General features: G+C 53.3%; 2 protein-coding genes across 7 annotated transcripts in view; both read left to right on the top strand.

The window, feature by feature from the left end:
- Positions 1-2,269: 2,269 nt before the first annotated feature.
- Positions 2,270-12,758, top strand: OPN4 (opsin 4). Its single transcript, XM_016142778.2, has 10 exons — positions 2,270-2,413; positions 4,056-4,201; positions 5,243-5,376; positions 5,732-5,935; positions 6,629-6,800; positions 7,227-7,391; positions 8,303-8,410; positions 9,335-9,515; positions 10,690-10,824; positions 12,720-12,758. The coding sequence occupies exons 1-10, from the start codon at positions 2,270-2,272 to the stop codon at positions 12,756-12,758; spliced, it is 1,428 nt and encodes a 475-aa protein (XP_015998264.1).
- Positions 12,759-15,167: 2,409 nt separating this feature from the next.
- The window catches only part of LDB3 (LIM domain binding 3), a 62,309-nt gene continuing 56,831 nt past the window's right edge, over positions 15,168-20,645 (top strand). For all 6 annotated transcript variants that reach the window (XM_016142793.2, XM_016142791.2, XM_016142792.2 and 3 more), the window contains exons 1-2: positions 15,168-15,257; positions 15,359-15,474. In XM_016142793.2, coding sequence (XP_015998279.1) covers positions 15,382-15,474 — 93 coding nt within the window. In that variant the 5' untranslated portion in view covers positions 15,168-15,257; positions 15,359-15,381. The remainder of the gene's footprint in view (positions 15,258-15,358; positions 15,475-20,645) is intronic.

Raw genomic sequence — 20,645 nt, 5'->3', positions numbered from 1 at the left:
CATAGGTATAGCAGGAGCCATGGCTAGCTCTGAATGCCAAGGTCAGGCTGCCCTCGGAGACTGAGAAAGGAAGAGATGCCAGACCTGTCTCTGAAGGAGTGGGCACTAGTGGGGGGATAGGTGACTATGAGAATTTGAAGACCTCTGCCCTTTTTGTCCCTGCATTGAGATTCTGGGGTGGAGTGAAGCCCATGGGATGATTGACGGGGCAGCCAGGAGCGTCATCGAAAGACTGGGCCACACTGGGGGAGAGACATAAAGGGAAGAGTGGGGAGCAGAAGTGGGGTTTAGAGGCAGGGACACAGCTGGGTACCTGGGAAGACAGGAGCCATCTAGTCTGAGAAAAGCAATGGACAGTCAGGGGCTCCCCACCCTGTGGCTTACAGCATGGACAGCTTGGGCAGTGGTGGCCCTGGGGTATGGTTCAACACTCTGTCCTGGGAAGCTGAGGCTGCCCACACAGCCCTTCTGGCTCAGCCTGGATAGCAGGCTCTGGGCAAGTGTAGGGGTGCCCAGACGAGCCTGTGTGTGTGTGTGTGTGTGTGTGTGTGTGTGTGTGTGTGTGTGTGTGTGATGAGCAAGTGGGCCATGGTGGGCCCTCCTCAGAGGAGCTACAGCACAGGAGAAAATGGGGTAACATCACTCTCATCCCTGAGGGTGGCTAGGTGTCAACCATGGAGAAAGGACACCATAAGCAGATATGGGCTTGGGAAGGCTCCAGGCCTGGGGATTCAATTCCTTGGGATTTTAGGCATTGCTTTAAGACCTGTGGTGCTCTGGGTATGTGATCCCTCTTTGACTATCCATCTGACAAACACTTCAGGCTGGTGCTAGCTACTTAACCCGCATTCCCTCCTAATTATCATGTTGAAAGTGAAGTCTGATGTAGAATGGGACTTTGTGTTGGTTCAGAATTGCTTCCAGCTGAGATTAATAGTTAAATGCCCATATTCGAAAGCCTGCAGTTGGTAAGTCCATGCTGGGCTTTAGGAGAGGAAGTGAAGCCGGTCCTTTAGCCTCACCCATTACCCAAGGTGAACCTCTGTAAGTTGAATACCTTGAATGGAAGAGAATGTGCATCTGAACAGCGAGTTGGCACCTGTGAGATGTGTGGGTGCAGCCATCCCCAGCCCAATTCTTCAGCTCTAGGAAAATTGTGAAGACTGTGCGGGCAAGGGACCCCTGGAAGAAGAGATGACATATCTCTCCACTCAGGGGCTCCACAAATCTCAGTTTTGTGCCTCAAGACACAGCTCCGAAGTAGGACATTTCTGGAAGCCAGGAGAACCCCGCCCCCCCAAGAAAGTATACACACCTTCCACCCTCTTCAGCTCTGGGGCTCAAAGCTTCTGTTCCTGCTGCCTCTTCCAAGGGGGCAAATGCCCACCTGGGATCCCCTCCATTTCTGACATTCACTTGTCTTGGGCCAGGACTTCAGGTCAGACCTGGGTAAGCTCCCGGGTCTCTATCAACTTTGTGTTTTTGATGATTATTTTTTTTTTTAACATTTATACTTAAACAAAAAAGTTTCATGATCTGATCTCACCTTGATTGTAAGATCTCTCTCTCTCTCTCTCTCTCTCTCTCTCTCCCCACACACACACACACACACACACACACACACACACACACACACGCGCGCACACACACACACAGGCTCATGTGGGCTGGATGTGCTTGCAGGGCACCCTGTGGAAAGGGTGAAGTTGGGGCTCCATAGGTTCACCTGCCCACTGGACAGCCCTGGGATTTTCGGGGGTGGCAGAAGCCGTTCTTGATGAACTCAGGGAAGAGAGAGAGTCCAGTCAGAAGGGAGGATGAAACCTTCTTTCTGCTCAATGTCCAGGAGCCTGAGCCTGGCAATTCACACCCCCCCCACACACACAATTACACACACACACACTCTCTCTCTCTCTCTCGCTCTCGCTCTCGCTCTCTCTCTCTCTCCCATCATCAGGGACCTGTGTCTGAGGGGGCAGTGGTACCAAGCAACTGAGCATGTGTACTCTCAGCCCTTAAAGGTGGAAACAGAACTTGTGGCTCTGAGTCACCACAACTGTGACGCTCTATTTTCCTTTGTGCTTCATTGGATACAGATCAGTCACCAGCCCCAAGCTGGGTCCACGTTGGTCCAGGAGCAGGAGGCTTGCTAACCAGATAGGAGTGCTGAGCAGAGAGGAAAGTTGGGAAGCTGGGCACAGCTAATATCCTGAGTGCTCTGCACTCTTGACTTCTCTGTGGGCTCAAGAAAAAACCACCCTACCTCAGGATGAGCCTTCCTGTGGGGCCAAGAGTCCCACTGGACCCAGCCCAGGAGCCCAGCTGCATGGCCACCCCAGCCTCACCCAGCAGGTGGGACAGTTACCCGAGCAGTACCTCCAGCCTGGACCAACCTCTGCCCATCAGTTCCACAGTAAGTCTGGGGCAAGCGTGTGCAGGCACATAGCTTCCCCTCCACTATCCCAATCCTTGACCTGGAGACACACAGGGGCTTAGACAGAGAGATAGAAAAGGCCTGTGCTCTACTGTGGAATTTTGGGCATGTTAGTGGACCTCTCTGAGCCTGTCCTACACATATAGGCCACTAGAGGAGAGTGTGGACCACATTTTTCCTTGAAGAGAGCATCCAAGGAATAGAAAGACTAGTCCTGAAGGACAAAGGGCTGGAATAGCCCTTGGCTACATCCACTCTTTTCTGAGAGTGGTTAGATACTCCATGGAGCCTTCAAGAGAAGGTGTACACTAGGCTTCTGGATTTGTCTAGCCCATAATGGGGCATTGGGTGTGTTCTGCTGCCTCCATCATTCTAGTCAAGATCCCAGGGCCATACCAACCAACTCCACCATTAACTGGGGAAGGCTGAGGGTACCCTCTGGACTCTGGAATGCTGGCCTAGGTTCTAGACAAAATGGGAAGGCTCTGGTAGCTATAGGGGTTAGGGCAGGATAGATAATAAACCACTCCTCCGAAAAGAAGCTGGGGAGGGAGGTGTCTTTAAATCTCTTTGTACTGGCTTCACAGTATCATATCTTCCTGTAGTGACTCTGGGAAGCCTAAACTAACTAACTTCTTTCTTTCTTTCTTTCTTTCTTTCTTTCTTTCTTTCTTTCTTTCTTTCTTTTTTCTTTTCTTTTCTTTTCTTTTCTTTTCTCTTTCTTTCTTTCTTTCTTTCTTTCTTTCTTTCTTTCTTTCTTTCTTTCTTTCTTTCTTTTATAGTGACATTGGTTAATGAAATCCAGTAAGTTTCAGCTATACACTTTAACAATAAGGCATTATATATATTTACACTGTGTGTTCACCTCCCATAGTTAGATTTCTTTCTATCACCACATGATTGACCCCCTTTACCCCATATACCTCCCCCCTCCCCCTAACCCCTACCCTCTGGTAACCACTAGTCTATAGTCCATGTCCATGAGTCTCTGTTTGTTTGTCCTGCTCATTTGTTGCTTTTAGGTTTATATCCCGCACATAACTGATATCATTAAACTTTCTTTATAAAGGGGAATTCTTTCCCTCTCTTTCATGCCAATCCTACCCAGATATACTCTAGGGGAATATAACCACTTCCTTGAAACTTGGGAGGGGATAGCATCTCAGAGGAGAGGAACTCTACCCCACTCCTCTATCCCAGTGTTGAGGGTGCCTAGAATACTATTGCTGACTGTCTTGGCACTTGGGACAGGGCCCATATAGCAGAGAGGAACCCACCCAAGAGTTGGCTCTGCCTTCTCCTCAATGAAAGGTAGAGTCATCTTAGCCATGTCCCCAATTGCTAGACATGTCAGTCTGTTCTACCAGCCTCCAACAGGAGATCTGAGCCCACTCCTAGAAGCCTTATACCTCTGTGCCATGGTGTAGGAGCTTGGGCTCAACTTTAGGGAGACCTACATTTCCATTACAGCTCAGCTACTTTCTAGCTATGTGGGTAAGTGACTTGGGCACTCTGAGCCTCAGTTTCTACACCTTCCATAGTGGGAACCCTAACCTTTCTTTCCAGGACTATTTGAAGGTGACAGGATAACATGATGCCCTGTTTCTCTGTCTCTCTACAGGCAGCTGGGGCTCAGGCTGCTGCCGGGGTCCCCTTTCCCACAGTCGATGTTCCAGACCACGCCCATTACACCCTAGGCACAGTGATCCTGCTGGTGGGGCTCACAGGGATGCTGGGCAATCTGACGGTCATCTATACTTTCTGCAGGTGCATCCTCTCTATGCTTCAAAGAGCAGCCCTGAGTCCTCAAGCCCCTCAGCAACCACCCCTTCCTTCCACACCTGCCCTATTTGCAGGCTGAATGGCTGAGATTGACAGGGAGAGAAGTGAAACCCAGGCTCTACCATCTATTAGCTGAAATGACTGTGGGCAAGTCATTCATCCTCATTGAGCCCATCTTGTCTGCAAAATGGAGTTGTGTTTTACTTCATGGAGTCAATGTAATGATTATGTATATGCAGTGCCCAGCAAATACGTTTGAATCCTGGCTGTGCCACTTACTGAGTTTTATGATCTGGAGCAAACGACATCATGAGTGAGAGCCTCAGTGAACTTATCTGGAAAATGGGGGTGGGAGTAGATATGAAGATGGATGGCTACAGGAGATGAGGTTTATGAAAGAGCCTAGTCCCTGGAGTATAATCCTCAGTTCCATTGCCCTTTCCCACCCCTGAGGGTGAGGAATGCAGACATAGTTGTGATGAGCAGGGCCCAGACCATGACACTGGAAGAATGGGGATGAGAAGGGTGCCAGAGGGCGAAGGAAGCACAGTCTGGACACATGGAAAGAGGAGCCTAGGGAGAAGCCACTTGGTAGAACTTCGCCTTGAGGGGCTCAGAGAAATGAGGGTGTGTCCAAGGAGAGAGTATAGGTCATGCAGAGGAGATGCAGAGGGTGAGAAGAATTAATGGATGCCACAAAAAAACACATGGGCAATCAGCAAGTGCGGCTTACCACCTGTTGGCCAGCAGGCTTGGAGAGGTATTGCTCTCTGCTTCATTCTGAGGGAACTACCCTCAAAAGATAAGGGTCTCAATTCTCAGACTGCACTGCCAGGCACCAGAGCTGTTTGGCTAGTACTTGCTGGGCAGCAGATGGCCCAGCAGCTCGTGTCTGTGTGCATACATAAGTGTGCATGTGCATGGGCCTATGTGCACATGTCCATGTGTGTATGTGCATGTGTGCATGTGTAATAGAGGGAGGCTCCCCAGTAGAAGCACCTCCTGACAGCTTCTGACCCCTCACAGGAGCAGAGGCCTCAGGACACCTGCCAACATGTTCATTATCAACCTCGCAGTCAGCGACTTCCTCATGTCTTTCACCCAGGCTCCTGTTGTCTTCGCCAGCAGCCTCTATAAGCGGTGGCTCTTTGGGCCGGCAGGTAGACACTCAGGGCTCCCTTTTGCTGGAGGTGGGAGGGGGAGGTTTATGGCAGGGGATGCCCCACCTATGATGTGGTGTGGCCCAGATGAGGAAGTGATTTACTCTTCCTTGGCAGGGAGTGGGTAGCTGTCCTCATCCCATGAATGAGCAACAGGGAAGACTCAGGTTTCAGGCCTGAGGCCTCCACCAGCCTCTGCCAGATGTGGCAAGTAGGCAGGGTGCAGAGGGCCTCAGGCTGCTTTTCTTGAGAGGTGAGGGCAGGAGCCAAATACATGCCATCCTCAGACCCTTTCTCCCTTGGAATACCTGATGGGCTCCTGCTAAGGGCTGAGGTCAGGGAGCTGTGCCCACAGGCTGCGAGTTCTATGCCTTCTGTGGGGCTCTCTTTGGCATCACCTCCATGATTACCCTGACGGCTATTGCACTGGACCGCTACCTGGTGATCACACGCCCACTGGCTGCCATCGGGGTGGTGTCCAAGAGGCGGGCAGCGCTTGTTCTGCTGGGTGTCTGGCTCTACGCCCTGGCCTGGAGTCTTCCACCCTTCTTTGGCTGGAGTAAGTGGGCTGGGGGAATTGGAGGAGGGGAAGATAGTCTGGGAGGGGCATGTTCAAGGGGCAGATTGGTAGACTTGGGTTGACTAGCTGGCAGGAGGGGTCAGGGAACTGCCTGAGCCTCAAGGCAGGTGACCATTCAGGGGGTATGACTAGCAGCAGGAAATACTGAAGCTGTACCACCAGCTATCACAGAACGATGTAGGCTCCCATCCCTCAATACAGAGGGGAAGACGTGGTTCCTGGGTGGCAGGAAATGACAAGTGCATCTGATAATGAGTTTGCAGTGAGTCAGACAGGTGGGAGTTGGGGTGCGAGGCCTCATCAGGTATGAGGCTTAGCAGCAAGGCACCCACCCTTCTGGTGGGACCCTTCCTGTGGGACCCTTTCTGGTGGGGCCAGAAAGCTGGCTGAAACCTGGGGGAGTAGGACCCTGGGGCTCTGGTGAAGTCTTTGCTCCAAACTGGCAAGAACAGGCAGCAGTAGGCTTTGCCAGCTGTCTCCTGAGCTGGTGCCCCTGCCAGAAAAGTCTTGGCAAGTTCTCCTTCATGTGCCCTGGCTTCCTCCCTGCACTGAGCAGGGATGGGGCTAGGGCCAGTGTTCCAAGATCCCAGACCGCATGTCCAAAGTCCCTGATGAATGAGGAGCCCAAGTCAGCACAATCCAGAACACTGAGTGCTTGCCCCTGGCTCCCAGGTGCCTATGTGCCCGAGGGGTTGCTGACCTCCTGCTCCTGGGACTACATGAGCTTCACACCGTCAGTCCGTGCCTACACCATGTTGCTCTTCTGCTTCGTATTCTTCCTTCCCTTGCTTGTCATCATCTACTGCTACATCTTCATCTTCCGGGCTATCCGTGAGACAGGCCAGTAAGAGCTGGGCGTGGAGGAGGGGCTAGACGGGAGAGGGGTCATGCCCCTTTGCCAGAGGCTCACACCTGCACCCACCCCAGGGCATTCCCAGCTCCAGACAGGCAAAGACAAACTGACCACCTGTGCTTATTGGATAGATGCCTAGAGACCATCGCAGCCTAGTGCTTACAGGAGCCTCAAGAAATACGATCTTCTCAAGAGGGGACTTTTAGGCATGTAGAGGATCTAGGGGGCAGAGAAGATACTGTCAGTGGGACCCCAAGGAGCCAGCTTAGATTGGATGTAACGGTGAACTTTATGCGTGTTGGGGCTGCCTGCACTGGAAGGGATGGCCAGGTCCAGGGAGGCCCCCCAACAGTGGCCATGACCCTGGCACTCACTGCAACCCAAATGGGGCCAGACCCAACTCTATACTCTTCCTAGGGCTCTCCAGACTTTTGGGGCTTGTGAGGGCCTCAGTGAGTTGCCCCGGCAACGACAGCGGCTACAGAGTGAGTGGAAAATGGCTAAGGTTGTGCTGCTGGTCATCCTTCTCTTCGTGCTCTCCTGGGCCCCTTACTCCACTGTGGCCCTGATGGCCTTTGCTGGGTAAGTAATGGCTACGGGGTTGGGTGAGGGGGCTGAAGAGGTGGGAGAGGAGTAGGGGGCCCTAGGAAAGCCTCTCCCTCCCCAGTCCAAGCCGAAGCCAGTTGTCCTCACACACTAAGTCTAGCCTCACAGCCTTCTTCACCTCCTGCAGTAAGATGCTTCACCAGAGCTGGGTCTGCCTGGTTCCTGGAGGCACTAAGACAAATGCTGGGGGAGCTCTGGGTCACATTGGATTTGGCCTGAGGGCCTGTAAGAGCTACCACATCCTGTCTGACCCCTTGGGAATACATGGCTCTCCCTGAGGTTCTAGTTACCTCTTCACCTGGGCACACAGCCAGTGGTTCTGTTCACCTCCTGCTCTCCAGTCCTCTGTGGCAAGAGTCTGAGGACTTTGACATTTGCAACAGCATGGACGTAGGCCAGACTTCTGAAGCACTTTTGATACAGGGAGAGCTATTAATCTTTGGAAGTATTTAAGTATGAGTTCTCCTTGTGCAGAAATGGTCCCCTGGTGGACTCACCTGTGAAGTGACTCTCAGAGAACCAGGGGAACTATGGGTATCAGGTTTGGGTTGGGGCATGGGAATAGCTGAGCAGAGAGTCATTGGGGGTGGAGAGGGTTTATTGCCAGCAGCACAGGTTCCGGGGGACGATGAAACCCCAAACCTGGCATACCTTCCTCCCAGCCTCTCCCTCAATGACTCTCTGAGTTCCACTCACCTCAGATCAGAATTCTCTCTGGTGCTGCAGTTTCTCCCATGGGGCTGACTTGGCCATGCTAGTTTGGGCCAAGCTGGGCTGTGCCCCTAGCAGGGCCTGGGCTGGAGGAAGAAGATTCCTGAGAGGGCGGTGGGCTGTGGAGTCACTAGGGAGGGCCAGCTGGCAGGGGGACCACAGCTTCTTTGTTCTAGGTACTCACATGTCCTGACGCCCTACATGAACTCGGTGCCAGCCATCATCGCCAAGGCTTCTGCCATCCACAACCCCATCATTTATGCCATCACCCACCCCAAGTACAGGTGCAGCCCTCCTCCAGGCCCTAACCCCAGGTCCCCAGACATACATACCCTCATGGCCATGGAAGCCTGTGAATGGGTCAGAGATCCACCATCTTTCCTGTCTCTTGTATATTCATTGGGTGGGAACCTCTGGCAGCTATGAGTAGCCAGTGACACTGGGTGGATTTTGGAGCCTGTGTGACCTTTGCTGCTCCAGCTTCCCAGGGGGCTCAGCTTTAAGGGACATCAGGGTTCCCTGGACAGTGTCCAGCCCTAACTAGAGATTTTTGCAGCCGAGGATGAAAAGCAGCCAGGATGGCTGATCAGCAGTGCTGCCCACTATAAAGAGAAGCTCCCAGACAGTGACATCCTGAGGAGATCACAACAGGGAGAGCTCAGCTATACTTCAAGGGCCCTGGCAAAGCCCCAGGGATGGTTCAAGCCGAGTGCTCTCTGCTGATAGAATTCTAGCACACTGGCCTCTCCCACCAGAAGGGCTTCAGTGCTTCCTTTTGTCTGGTGGTGTCAGTAACTCATTGCCCTGCTGAGGTCCAGCAGGCTTTAGCCCATCCAGCTCAGAGGTTCCCATTTACAGAGATGTGTCTTGGGTCAGCCACTTGAGTGCTGGAGCCAAGCATCTGGCTGAACCTGCTACCCTAAGGCTCTCCTTCCATGCCCATGGCCCCAGCATCTCTCTGTCCATTCCCAGCCCTGTAAGCCTGTCAGTTTCCTTCTCCCCAGCACCTATCTGTCCTTCCTCATCACTTCCCATCACTCCATCATCGGTCTGTCTGTCCTCATAAACCTAATGTCTGAATCACCCTATTTCCCCAGTGGCTATCAGTTCATTTCCATTAGCCTTGTATCAGTTTGTCTATCCATCCTCATCTCTTCATGTCTGTCTGTCTATCCCCTGTGCTCTAACCAGCTGTGCCATTCCTGCAGAATGGCCATAGCCCAGAATTTGCCCTGCCTCGGGGTGCTGCTAGGCATGTCAGGCCAGCACGCTGGCCCATACACCAGCTACCGTTCTGCCCACCGCTCCACACTGAGCAGCCAGGCCTCGGACCTCAGCTGGATCTCCAGACAGAGGCGCCAGGCATCCCTGGGATCTGAAAGTGAGGTGGTAAGAATACTGGGCCCTTGTTTGCTGGCCATCTCTTCCTCAACCAAACTATCCTCAGGCTTCCGGGCAGGGCAGCCTCTGAGACTCAGGGAACCTCAAGACCCTGGGATGCTGGCTGCAAGAGCCCCTCCCAACTTCCCTATAGTGTTTCCATGCACCATCACCCCTGACAGGTAGGGAACTGGGGCCAGAGAAGCATCACCCAGAAGCAAGGCCAGGACTAAACATGGGTCTTCCAGCTCCAGGACATCTCTTTTCTATGTTGGCACTACCCTTTAGAGCCACATATTGAAAAGACTAGCATTTCTGGCCCCTATGAGCCTCCAGAGAGACAGACAAGAGCTAGCTCAGGGCCTCTTGTTCTCAGCATTAAGCCCCCTCCATCTGAGAGCCTGGAGGAGCACATAGAATACAGAGGAAGGAGCACTGGCCCTGGAGTCAGGGGGTCGACCTGGGTTCAAGTCTAAGTTCTACTATGTGCTCACTGCGTGAGCTTGGGCAGGTCACTCACCCTCTCTGAGCCTTTATCCCCTCCTCTGAAAGGGAAAAAATCACCTCTACATCCAAAACTGGCTAGGATGCCCATGGGTAGATGCCGACCCCATTGTTGTTGTCAGTCCTGGAGCTATTAGCCTGCCAGTCCCTTCCTTAGGGCTTGGAACTGTTATGCCCTCTGATGTCCCTAGGAGATCTCCCTACACCATGGGCTCCCATCCCCAGCCACACTTGGCCTCCTCCATATTGTGCCTAAAGGTCCCACTGTGGGTCTCACCAAGAGCCTCAGCTGAACTCCTCCCACTGCTCCCATCCCTGGAAATCTCAGTTAAAGGGCTGAGAGAAGAGCTGTCAGAGGTCCCTTCTCTGAACCACTGTAGTAAGAGACACCAAGGAGTGAATCTTTTCTGTTAACAGAGGTCTAGACCTTCATTAAGACATACCCATCCCACATGCTTTAGAATGTACATGAGTATGTGCAAGCATGCACACACACACATACCCTGGCACATGCACTCACAGTTTACAGGGATTTGGTAACCAGCAACCCTGCAATGTCATGGGCCTCACCCCAGTTAATATCTTGGGGAGGATGGAATAAGTCCTGGTGGGGAAGAAGGCAGGAGCAAGACTACAGAATGTCCTTCTCACCTCACAATGACTCTCCTACCTCCCCCAGGGCTGGACTGACACGGAGGCAGCAGCTACATGGGGTGCTGTGCAGCAAGTGACCCTCTGGGGTCAGGGCCTGGAGGATGTGGAAGCCAAGGCTCCTCCCAAGCCCCAGGGATGTGAAGCAGAGGCTGCCAGGAAGGTGATTGGGCCCAATGCCTGCCAATCTGTAAAGGGGTGGAGATAGGGACAAGTTGCCCAGGGAGTGGCCATGAAAGGCGGAGTTTGTTCTCATGGGCAGCTTTTCCTTGCCAACCTAGAAGGCCTGGGGGTCTGTTACTCCTAGATGCTCTGAGCAGGCCTGAGTGTGGTCTGTGACTACACCTGAGAGTGTCTGTGTGTGATTGACTAACTGCACGTAGGTAGCAGGTGGCGGTGGCCTTGCTGTCCTATGACATATGTACACATGTGTGTAAGCGTGTGTGACCATGTTCCCAGTACATGCTCTCTGTCACTGTGACACCACAGGGAATGGGATTGAGTGTACCCTAATGTGTCTCTCTAAGCTGTGCATGTGACCAAGTATGTGGTGCGTAATGGGAGGCTGGACATACCTGCGTAGGGGTGCTGCAAGCTGTGTATGTGCTTGCTATGAATGCCCTGAGATTAGGATGTTGCCCAGAATACTTGTGGCTATTAAAAGAAGGCCAGCTGTCAGCCCAAGTGCCTATGGAACGGAATGTCGATGGCGATTAGAGGCCATATTCTGGAATGCTGGAAATGCCATGGGCACAGGCCCTGAGGCTGCCTCTCCCCCTCAGCCGACAGGTCCCCATCCTGGCCTTCCACTCACACCAGCACAACACTCCCAGCTCCCGGGCTCTCTTGGGCTTTTCCAGAAAGCCCAAGGCCAGAGACACTTTCCTGCTTTCCTTTTCCAAGGCTGCTCCCCTGCATGTCCCAGAGAGGGGTAGCTCTGGGCTGCTCCCTATGGTCGTAGAGCCCCCGGGCTCCCCTAGCTGTAGTATCCCAGGAATCTTCCACTGACGCTCCAGCCCCAAGAGGACTCACTCCCCAGCCATGAGCCCAGGCACTGTGCATGGACACAAAGGCCAGGACGGAGGCTCAGCTGTGACCCCCAGACTTTTGGGACAATAACAAAAGGCATAATGCCTGTCCTAGGGAGAATACTGGGTGGGGGTTGGGCACTGTGCAGAGAAGGATTGCACATCAGCAGTCACCTAAAATGTGATAAGCACTGCCATCGAGGTATCAGCACACAGGGTGCTGAAAGCAGAGGCAAGGCCTCGAGGGCTCCCCAGGGAAGGTGGAGATGAAGTGGGGGATTGCCAGGTGGGGTGGGGTGGGGGTTGAGGGGTCCAGACTGTGCCCATGAAAATGCAGTGGGGCACAGGGGAACTCAGTATCCTGGAACGGAGTGTTGTTTTGTAACCTCAGAGGCAGCCAAAGGGAACCTGAGAGCTGACAGTGGGAAAGTAGAAGAAGGGAGTGTGGCAGGAGGTAGTAGGAGCTGTGGGAAGGCCCCCTCAGGTGCTGGCCGGAGGGGTCTCTAGGCATGATGCTGGGGGACAAGGAGCCCTTGGGAGGATTTAGTTGGAGCCCTAATAGAGGCTGGGTAAACTTTGTAGGGTAACTGGGAGCCTCTGTAGTGGCTGGGGAAGGACAGATTGGGTGGAATGAGCTGCAGGGAGAAGACCAGAGGAAGCCACTGCTATAGGGACAGGCAAGGAATGAGGCATTTAAGGCAGTAGGGAGAGAGGAGATGCTGGATGTGGAAGAGGAGTGGAGGGGAAGAGGAGGACTGGATGGTAAGGTGAGGAGAGCTGAGTCTGGACCCCAGGAGCCTGTGAGCCTGCAGGACATCCCAGGGGGACATCCTGAAGACAGTCTTAGACTGCTGGCTCCACCTTCCAGGCTGAGTTGCCTGTGGTCTCAGAGAAAGCCCATCCTTTACCCAGGATACAACCTGGCCCTCCATGCAACCTTCCTTCACTACTCGGTGACCCTAAACACAGAGGAGACTGTGCCTACAGGGTCATTCATTAGGCTAAACACGTGTGCGCTGTTTGTTTTCAGACCAAGGAGCTGCTCCCCAGCCTAGACTCTAGAATGTAGGGCAACTTGGGCTCTCCTTTTCTTCCGGAACACATCCAGCCTCCTCACGACCCCTCACACATACATACCCAGGATCACCCGTGAGACTGTGAGCTTTGGAAGTGGTCTTGTCACCCATGGTATGCTGGATTCTCACCTAGAAACACAAAATTCCTGCCCTGCAAAGTGGTCTACGCCCACTTCTCATCTCGTCAGACTGCATCTCAGGCTCAGCCTGAAGAGTGAAGCCCAGGCCCTTCTGCTTCCTGGAGCTGTATGCTTCTCCTCAAATGCTGTGTGCTGTGATTGTCCAGGCAATGCTAATATTGATGGGACACACCAGCTATTTATGAGCTGCCTCTGCATCCAGGCTGGGCATTGCCCTGACACAGAAAGCCTCACTGTCTCCCACAACCACCAGTTGAAGCTGAGCACAGATCTTCGGGCACTGGAAACTGTTACTCACCTCTGGCTTCTCCCTGCAGTGTACCATTTCTACCTCAGCCCACACTTTTGTGCACACATACATTTGCGGGCACACTCTCCCTTATGTACATATTTGCATGTACACCAAGCACACATGTGTACACTGCATCTGTGATTTCTTTCAAATCAGTAGTTTAAGTTCATCCCAGGGCTGTGTGGCTCTGAGAGGTATTGGAAAATAAAAAGCAGAGAAGGTCTCAGACAAGCATGGTCTCTATCTGTTGATGCTTCAATGGGAGAGAAACCCCAGGCCTGCCCTCTTGTGCTTAGACTTCTCTTCCTTCCCTCCCTCTATTACCACCTCTTGACTCTCTCCTAAAGTCCCCATCTCAAACAGAGTGGAAGAGGGACAAAGACCAGACTTTCCCCCATTTCCACACCCCAAATGAGCTGCTGTTACCAAGAAGTGGCTTGCCTCTTGGGCCAGGCCCTGGCAGAAAGGACAGGCTGGACTGCATGATACAGGACAGAGGAGGTAGTGAAGAAGAGGAAAGAACACAGGTCCCTCTCTGGCCTCTTCTATTTGACATTTTTGCGACCTTGGGAAAGTTACCAAATGCTCCTGTGACGTGGGGACTCCTTCTACCTTGCATGTTGTATGTGCCAGGACCAGAATGTGAAGAAGGATTCTGGCAGCCGGGAAATTACTCACACCCTGCACTTAGTCTCTGGGCCCCAGCTTAGGCTAGAGCCCTCCAGGAGGGCCAGAAAGCAGCCAGCCCAGTTGCCTTCTTTGAGTCTCAGTTTCCCCAACTAGGAGCCAGGGTGGACCTCGATCTATCTCCAGACCACCCAAGGCCTTGGATCTCTTCTGTGGAAGGGTTTCTGGAAGTATCCTGGGCCGAAGACCATGCTGGCAGGAGTCTCGAGGTACCTAGGCTCCCCTCCCAGAACACACTGTTTCTGAGCTATGGGCTGAACGCATCAAACACGCTTTCCCTTCCCTGCCCCTTCTGGCCCTATGTCTCAGCAGCTGAGCTAATGGCATCTCTTCCCCTCCTCCCTGCCCCTTGCCATTCCAGCACAAAGGGCACAAGGGCCTGGCATGCCACACTGGCAGCTGGAGCTTTCCATGCTGCTGTCAAGTTTTCCAGAACACAAATGAGACAGGAGAGCCAGGAATAACCGCTGGGTGCCTAGAGGATCTGAAGGGTGTGGGCCTGCCCCAGACCTGCTTTGAGACCCTGTGCCGAGGGATACAGGCAGGAACTCCTCCACCCTCTGCACTCCCCCTGCATTGGGAAGAACCTGTGCCCACTGGGAGCCTGTTATCTGGCATGAGTCCCATGGGAATGAGCCCATGCTCCAGTGTAGCCTGAGTTCACTCCCTGTGTGACCTTGGAAAAGTCACTTAACCTCTCTGATCCTTGGTTCCTGCCAAGGCAGTAGCCTTTCAAGGTCTGAAGGGATAATGGAGTGAAGGGTCTGGAGCTGAGCTTGGCTGTACCCAGAGCTGCTGCTATTATGATCTTTTTTATAGCTGGACAACCTTGGGCCAGTTATTGGTCTTTTGCATGGAAGCTCTGTCCAGACAAGCTGGAAGCTCAGCTTGGTCCTAGGGACCATCAGGAGTGCACACTGAGTAAGGTTCAAACTCTCACCAGTGAGCACAGGGCAGCAATAACATAAGTGGAAAAGCCTCTGCCCGAGGGAGCTCAGCTATGGTGTTCTGGGAAAAAGGGTGGGTACAGCTAGGGAGGGTGCATACATCTAGGTTCTCCAGAGGGCAGAGGGATCAAGGAGAGCAGGAGGCAAGAGCATTATCACTGACCTGGCCAGTCCCCTATCCTGACCCCTGGTGGGTAGTGGTGCTGGACACCCCTCCCCAGGGGCTATATTAGCCATGTGAGTCACTGTGGATCAGCTGGGAGGCCTCAGCGGGCGGGCACAGTGTAGGGTTACAATCCATTTATGGGCGCAGCAGAGGGCAGATATCAGTGTCGATGGCATTCATTCCCAGCTATTCTTAGGAGTCTCTCAGGAGCTCCACGTAGCCTGGGCAGCCTGGCCGGGCAGCAGCAAGAGACAGAGCAGGCAAGGCCAGGAGTAGGGGGTCGGGAGGCAGGGGCAGAGGAATGGGCTGGGGAGGCGGGGTGCCCGAGGGCTCTCTCACTCTACTCTTCCCTTGTCCACAGAGACCGCTGCTGTCAGCACCAGCATGTCTTACAGTGTGACCCTGACTGGGCCCGGGCCCTGGGGCTTCCGTCTACAGGGAGGCAAGGACTTCAACATGCCGCTCACTATCTCCCGGGTAAGTGAGTTGGTATGTTTACAGGGGTGTGTGTGTGTCCACCCATATGTCCTTCCCCAAGGCTCTTGAAAAACAGAGCATACCCCATCCTCAGTCTGGGGGCTGGGAGTGGGCCCAACTGGATGCTGCCTACTATAAGCCCCTGGTCTCAGCCACAGCTGTTCACCCACCTGAACTGGCTAGCCTGCTTCGAGAGTGAAACATCATGAGCAAGTGGCAGGTATTTTGAGCAGAGAAGGAAGTGCCAAGTTTTCAGGGCAGGCAGGCAGGTGAACAGAGGACAGCAACTTCTTAAGCCCTTCCTCAGTGGGGTGGGCTCAGGATGCCCCCAAACCCAGAACATTTTTCTGGACATGAGCAACGACTTTGGGGAGAGAGAATTCCTAGCATGGAGAGGGCAGGTGACATGTGGGTATCAGGGCTTGGGTATCAGGGCTTGGGTCTGGATTGGACAGGTTACTGGGCTCTAGCAGCCACTCAATCCCAGACCCAAGGTAATAGCTCACCTTCCTGGGCCTTCCAGGGACCTTGCACCGGCTGGCCTCATGAGTCTGGGCCTTTGTCCTGCCCAATCCCCTACCCATTCACCCACAGCTGCTTTGTCTGCCTGTCTTACATCTTATTCTGCATACTTACCTGGGAAAATGACCCATGTCCTGGAGTATCTGTGATCAGGGAACAGCACGGTGTGATGGCGATGTCACAGAACATTGGAGAATATCTGAGTAACTCTATTGCTCCTCTGGAGACACTGAAACCCAGAGAGCCGAGAAGCTAAATCTGCTTGAGAGGAAACTGTCTATAAGAAAGGACTGTTTTAACCACTGCTGTCTCCCAGTACCTACACCAGGGCTTAGAACATAGTAGGTGCTCATGCAACATATGTCAAGTAAAAGGAATCTCCACCAAGTCTAGCAGAGCTGGGGTTGAAGGCCCTGAGGCTCAGGGTGGATTGTGAGTTGTGCGAGGGAATAGACAAGCCCTAGTGGAATAAGGTTGAGGTGGCCCCAGTAGTGCTGGTGTGGGCACAAGGGGACAGGCTGAGGCCCCAGGCTGTCACTGGAGGATGATAGATGATAGGCAGGAGTGTCTGGGTTGCTGCCCACCTGGGGACAGGAAGACAGTTTTTTCTCCAGAGCAGCAGAAACTCTCCTTGGGCCCTGGGGGTAGATGGTTACAGGGAGGCAGCCAGGGAAGGCCTGAGAGGGCAGGGAGCCAATGCCCCTATTGGAAAAGCAATCCCGATTGTGGAACCTGATATAGGTATAGAGGCCACATTCCTCTGGGGCAGGGCACTGGCTTGTCTCCAGCCCAGGGACAAGGACTTGCCCTCCATCTTTCTATTGGAGAGCTGGCTCATTCTAACCTGAGTCCACACGCTTCCAGACTCACTGCCCTGGAGACCACAGGATCCCACACTAAAAGGACACCTAGAGACTTGCACACCCTGCCTGATGATATGGTGACACATGGGCATTTGAGCCCAAGTGGACACCTCCCCCCGTCCCCCAGGACCCTGCCAAATTCCTACACCCATGGTTGCAGGGCTCCTCCCTGTATGATGGACTGTCCACATTCACTCTCATATGTCCACCTGCCACACACACTTGGGATTGAGCCCAACTCTCTCCCAGCCCCACCATCCTCAAGGCCTCCTCCTGGTGCTCCCTGTCTCATCCTTGTGGGTGAGAATTAGCCTCCTGGCTCAGTGGCACCCAGGATAGCCAATTACCTCACCCAGGGTCTATGTACCACCTGGCCTTGCTAGCTCAGGGCTTAAAGGGCAGCATAGGGACCTTAAGCTAGACAACAGGAAGAATGTCTTCATTTCAGGGAGAGGATGTATTAGGATGTATTAGAGCTAATGAGTAGGGGGGACTTTTACAAATAGAACCCACAGTTTAGGCAGGGCATTGGGGGATGGGCATAATGGCATCTCTGCTTTCTACAGGGGCACACCCCAAATCACCAAGGCCACAGAGCAAGCTAAACTGGACACTGAGGCCTCCCCAGGGCTCTTCATAAACTCGTCTGGTGGGCTGCTGATACCCAGAGCTTGGGTGTCCCAGGCTTGATGTTGCCAGCCTGCTATCCCACTAGGGCTATGGTATTTCCCAAATGGCCTCTTAGGCTCTTCTGCTCCAGGAACTTGCCTCCCAAGGGTATGCAGGGCCACAGCTCTCTGGAGAGACCTTTCTCCCACCCCAGCCATGATCCACTTCCCACAGGAAGCAATGGCGCTCAGGTGACCATCGCAGAGGGGGAATTAGCAGAGGCAGGGCCTGCTCATTCTCAGTGGGGGCCACCACCCCCTGCACGTGCACTGCAATCCTGAGGTAGTAGTCAGGCAGGCAAGGCTTCAGAGGCAGCAAACTGAGGCTTGAATTTGCACAGGAGTTCCTGTGGTAACTCCTAGCACCCACTCTTGCCCCGTCATCCGTCTGGCTGGGGACTAGAATACACTGAGTGGGGACAGTCCTCTAACAGCTGTAGGTGCAGTCTACTGCTCCTTCTGTAAGAAGGTGGCCACCTGCAGGCTGGATGGTAGCTCCATTCCCACTCTACCTTGCCCATGGGCCCCATAGCATCACCCCTGGGGCAGCAGCAGCCCCTCAAGGGCTCCCTTCAGTGGGTCTCAACTTGAGGACCCACAGAAAAGGGGGTTCTGGAGGGAGACTTGGAGGGTGGAGGGGGAAATGCCTTTATTTATCCTGGACAGGTGCTGGATGGGCCTGCAACATGAGATGCTCTCTCATCCCCACCCTCCCCCAACCCCAGCCAGTTCTCCAGGATGTGGGGGAGGGGTGGGAGTAGCTCCAAAGGCCCAGCCCCCACCCCACACCCAACAGCTAGGCGAGAGGCTGGGCCACAGTCTGGAATTTTGCCCTTGGCACATGTTGTGGTTCTCAACTTTATGGACGAAGTATGTGCTTTTGTTTGGCTCTGCTACTCACAGCTGTGTCACTTTAGAAAAGTCAGTTCACCTGCTGAACGTCAGTTTATCCATCTGTAAAATGAGGATAGTGCCTTTGTGAGTCCTTCCTAACATGTCCTTGTGAAAATACTTTCTATTTGTTTTTCCTTGGGACGGGTTGTGAGGATGGTAGAGTGGTGTGCTGAGCCTGGGGTGGGGCCTGTCTCTCTGCTCCACCCACCAGCCTAGCAGGCTTGCCTGAGGACCAGGCCCTTTGCAGTTTTCCCGTTCCAGTATTTGTCAGACTCTCCCAGCTACAATGGAGACATAGAGGACAGAGGGTCCCAGGGAGGGGGAAGGCCAAGACTATTCTGGGGCAACTGTGTTGTTGATTCCTGGAATTCTGAGGCTGCTGGAGCTGTTTCTTGGGCAGCGCCTCACAGTGCTGACAGGTCATGCTGTTTATAGCCACCCTGAAGGTCAGGCAAGTCTATGGAGGGCTCCTATGGGGCTGCTGGGGTACCCCCCTCCCTCAACACATGAGCAAATAGGGATGATAGCAGACAGACCTACAGCCAAGGAATGCATTCTTAGAGGTCCCCCAGCCGGGCCAGGCCCCCTCCTCTCATACTTTCCTTCCCTGGTGCTCAGAGCTGTGCCTGACCCTGTGAGGGCCCTGAAGGGAGCAGGCACTTGGCCGAGGTCCTGGGTCCTGGGGTGTGGACCCTCCAAGGCCCTGTGCCAAGAAACAGGACACCGGTAACTTCCTCAGCGGCTCCTTGGCTCCTTGGGTTAAAGGCTTTGTGGAATAGCAGCAAGTATGAAGAGGCCCCCTCTCACCCAGGGGCTGTTTATCATTGCAAAGGCCCTCCACCCCAGACCCTCCCATTTCCAAACACAGCTTCTCTGACCTCTGGAACCAGGTTCCACCTCTACCCAGGAGCCATCTTGAGAGGTATGAAGCTGACTTTGATGTGTCCCAGGGCTTTTTGGGGCCCAACGAGAGTGAAGTTCCCTTGGGAGCATTCTACAGGTGACATACAAGACAGACAGAACAGTGTGCCTGGATGAGAGGAGGAGAGATTCATAAGACCAGGGAAGGGTATGGTCAGCTAGAGAAGGGACCAGCGACCTCTTGGCTTTGGAGTGGTGCTGGCCAGAGCCAAACGGCTAGGTGTGAGAGCCATGGGAGATAGCAGAGGCAGGCTCTGCTGATCACATCTTGGAGAAGCCTGGAGGTAAAGAAAGAGAGAAACATGACAGGAACCAGCTGGAGAGGCTTTTCTTTCTTTCTTTCTTTCTTTCTTTCTTTCTTTCTTTCTTTCTTTCTTTCTTTCTTTCTTTCTTTTTTAAAAAGATTATTTTCATAGAGCAGTTTTAGGTTCACTGCAAAATTGAGGGGAAGGTACAGAGATTTCTCATATGCTCCCTACTCCTATGTATCCACAGCCTCCCCTGTTGCCAACATTCCCCACTAGAGTCGTACATGTATTACAACATGAATACATTGACATATCATTATCACCCTGACGTTAGGGTTCACTCTTATTCTTGTATAATCTATGGGTTTAGACAAATGTGTAATGACATACATCTACCATTATAGTATCATATAGAGTATTTTCATTGCCCTGAAAGTCCTCTGTGTGAGGAGAGGCTTTTCAAGCATTGGCAAGACCCTGGTGTGTTTATGGGCCAGGATGGGGTTGAGCGTGGGGTCATGGGGAGAACAAAGTTTCCAGTAAGAGGATGAGGGATGGAGCAAGGCCCCAGGGAAGCCAGATGGGACCAGAGTGGAACATGGCATGATGGTAATTTAATCACACAATGTCATGCACTTAGTGCTCCACGGGAAATCCCCTGGGGTGGTCAGCCTGGGAGGATGAGAAGGAGATGCTGGAACCTACACCATCCCCAGCATCCACTAGCTACTCTTGCTCCCCATCCCCTAACACTCCTATACAGGCAAATCTAGAGGGAAAGGCAGGGGCCTTTCTTGTTTTGAACACTGAGAGTGATGGCCAAGAACTTCTGCAGAGAGCCCAGGAGAACTAGGGTAATAGAAGCAGATGGTTTGGATGCCCCTGAGCCCCAGCCAGTGTCTCACTTCCTCGGAAACCTAGACAGAGAACTTCTTTCCCACCCCCCATCCCTCCACCCCACCCCAACCCCAGCTAATGTGCAGGTCCCTCTAGGGACAACAGGTTGGCTCAAAACTGGTCAGTCAGGGCAGTCCCTTGCACCCTACTCTCCACCA

This window comes from Rousettus aegyptiacus, unplaced genomic scaffold (genome assembly GCF_014176215.1).
Source record: "Rousettus aegyptiacus isolate mRouAeg1 unplaced genomic scaffold, mRouAeg1.p scaffold_m13_p_6, whole genome shotgun sequence".
Taxonomy (NCBI): Eukaryota; Metazoa; Chordata; class Mammalia; order Chiroptera; family Pteropodidae; genus Rousettus; species Rousettus aegyptiacus.
The sequence above is the reverse complement of the archived record's forward strand: the minus strand, read 5'-3'. Positions and strand labels throughout refer to the sequence as shown.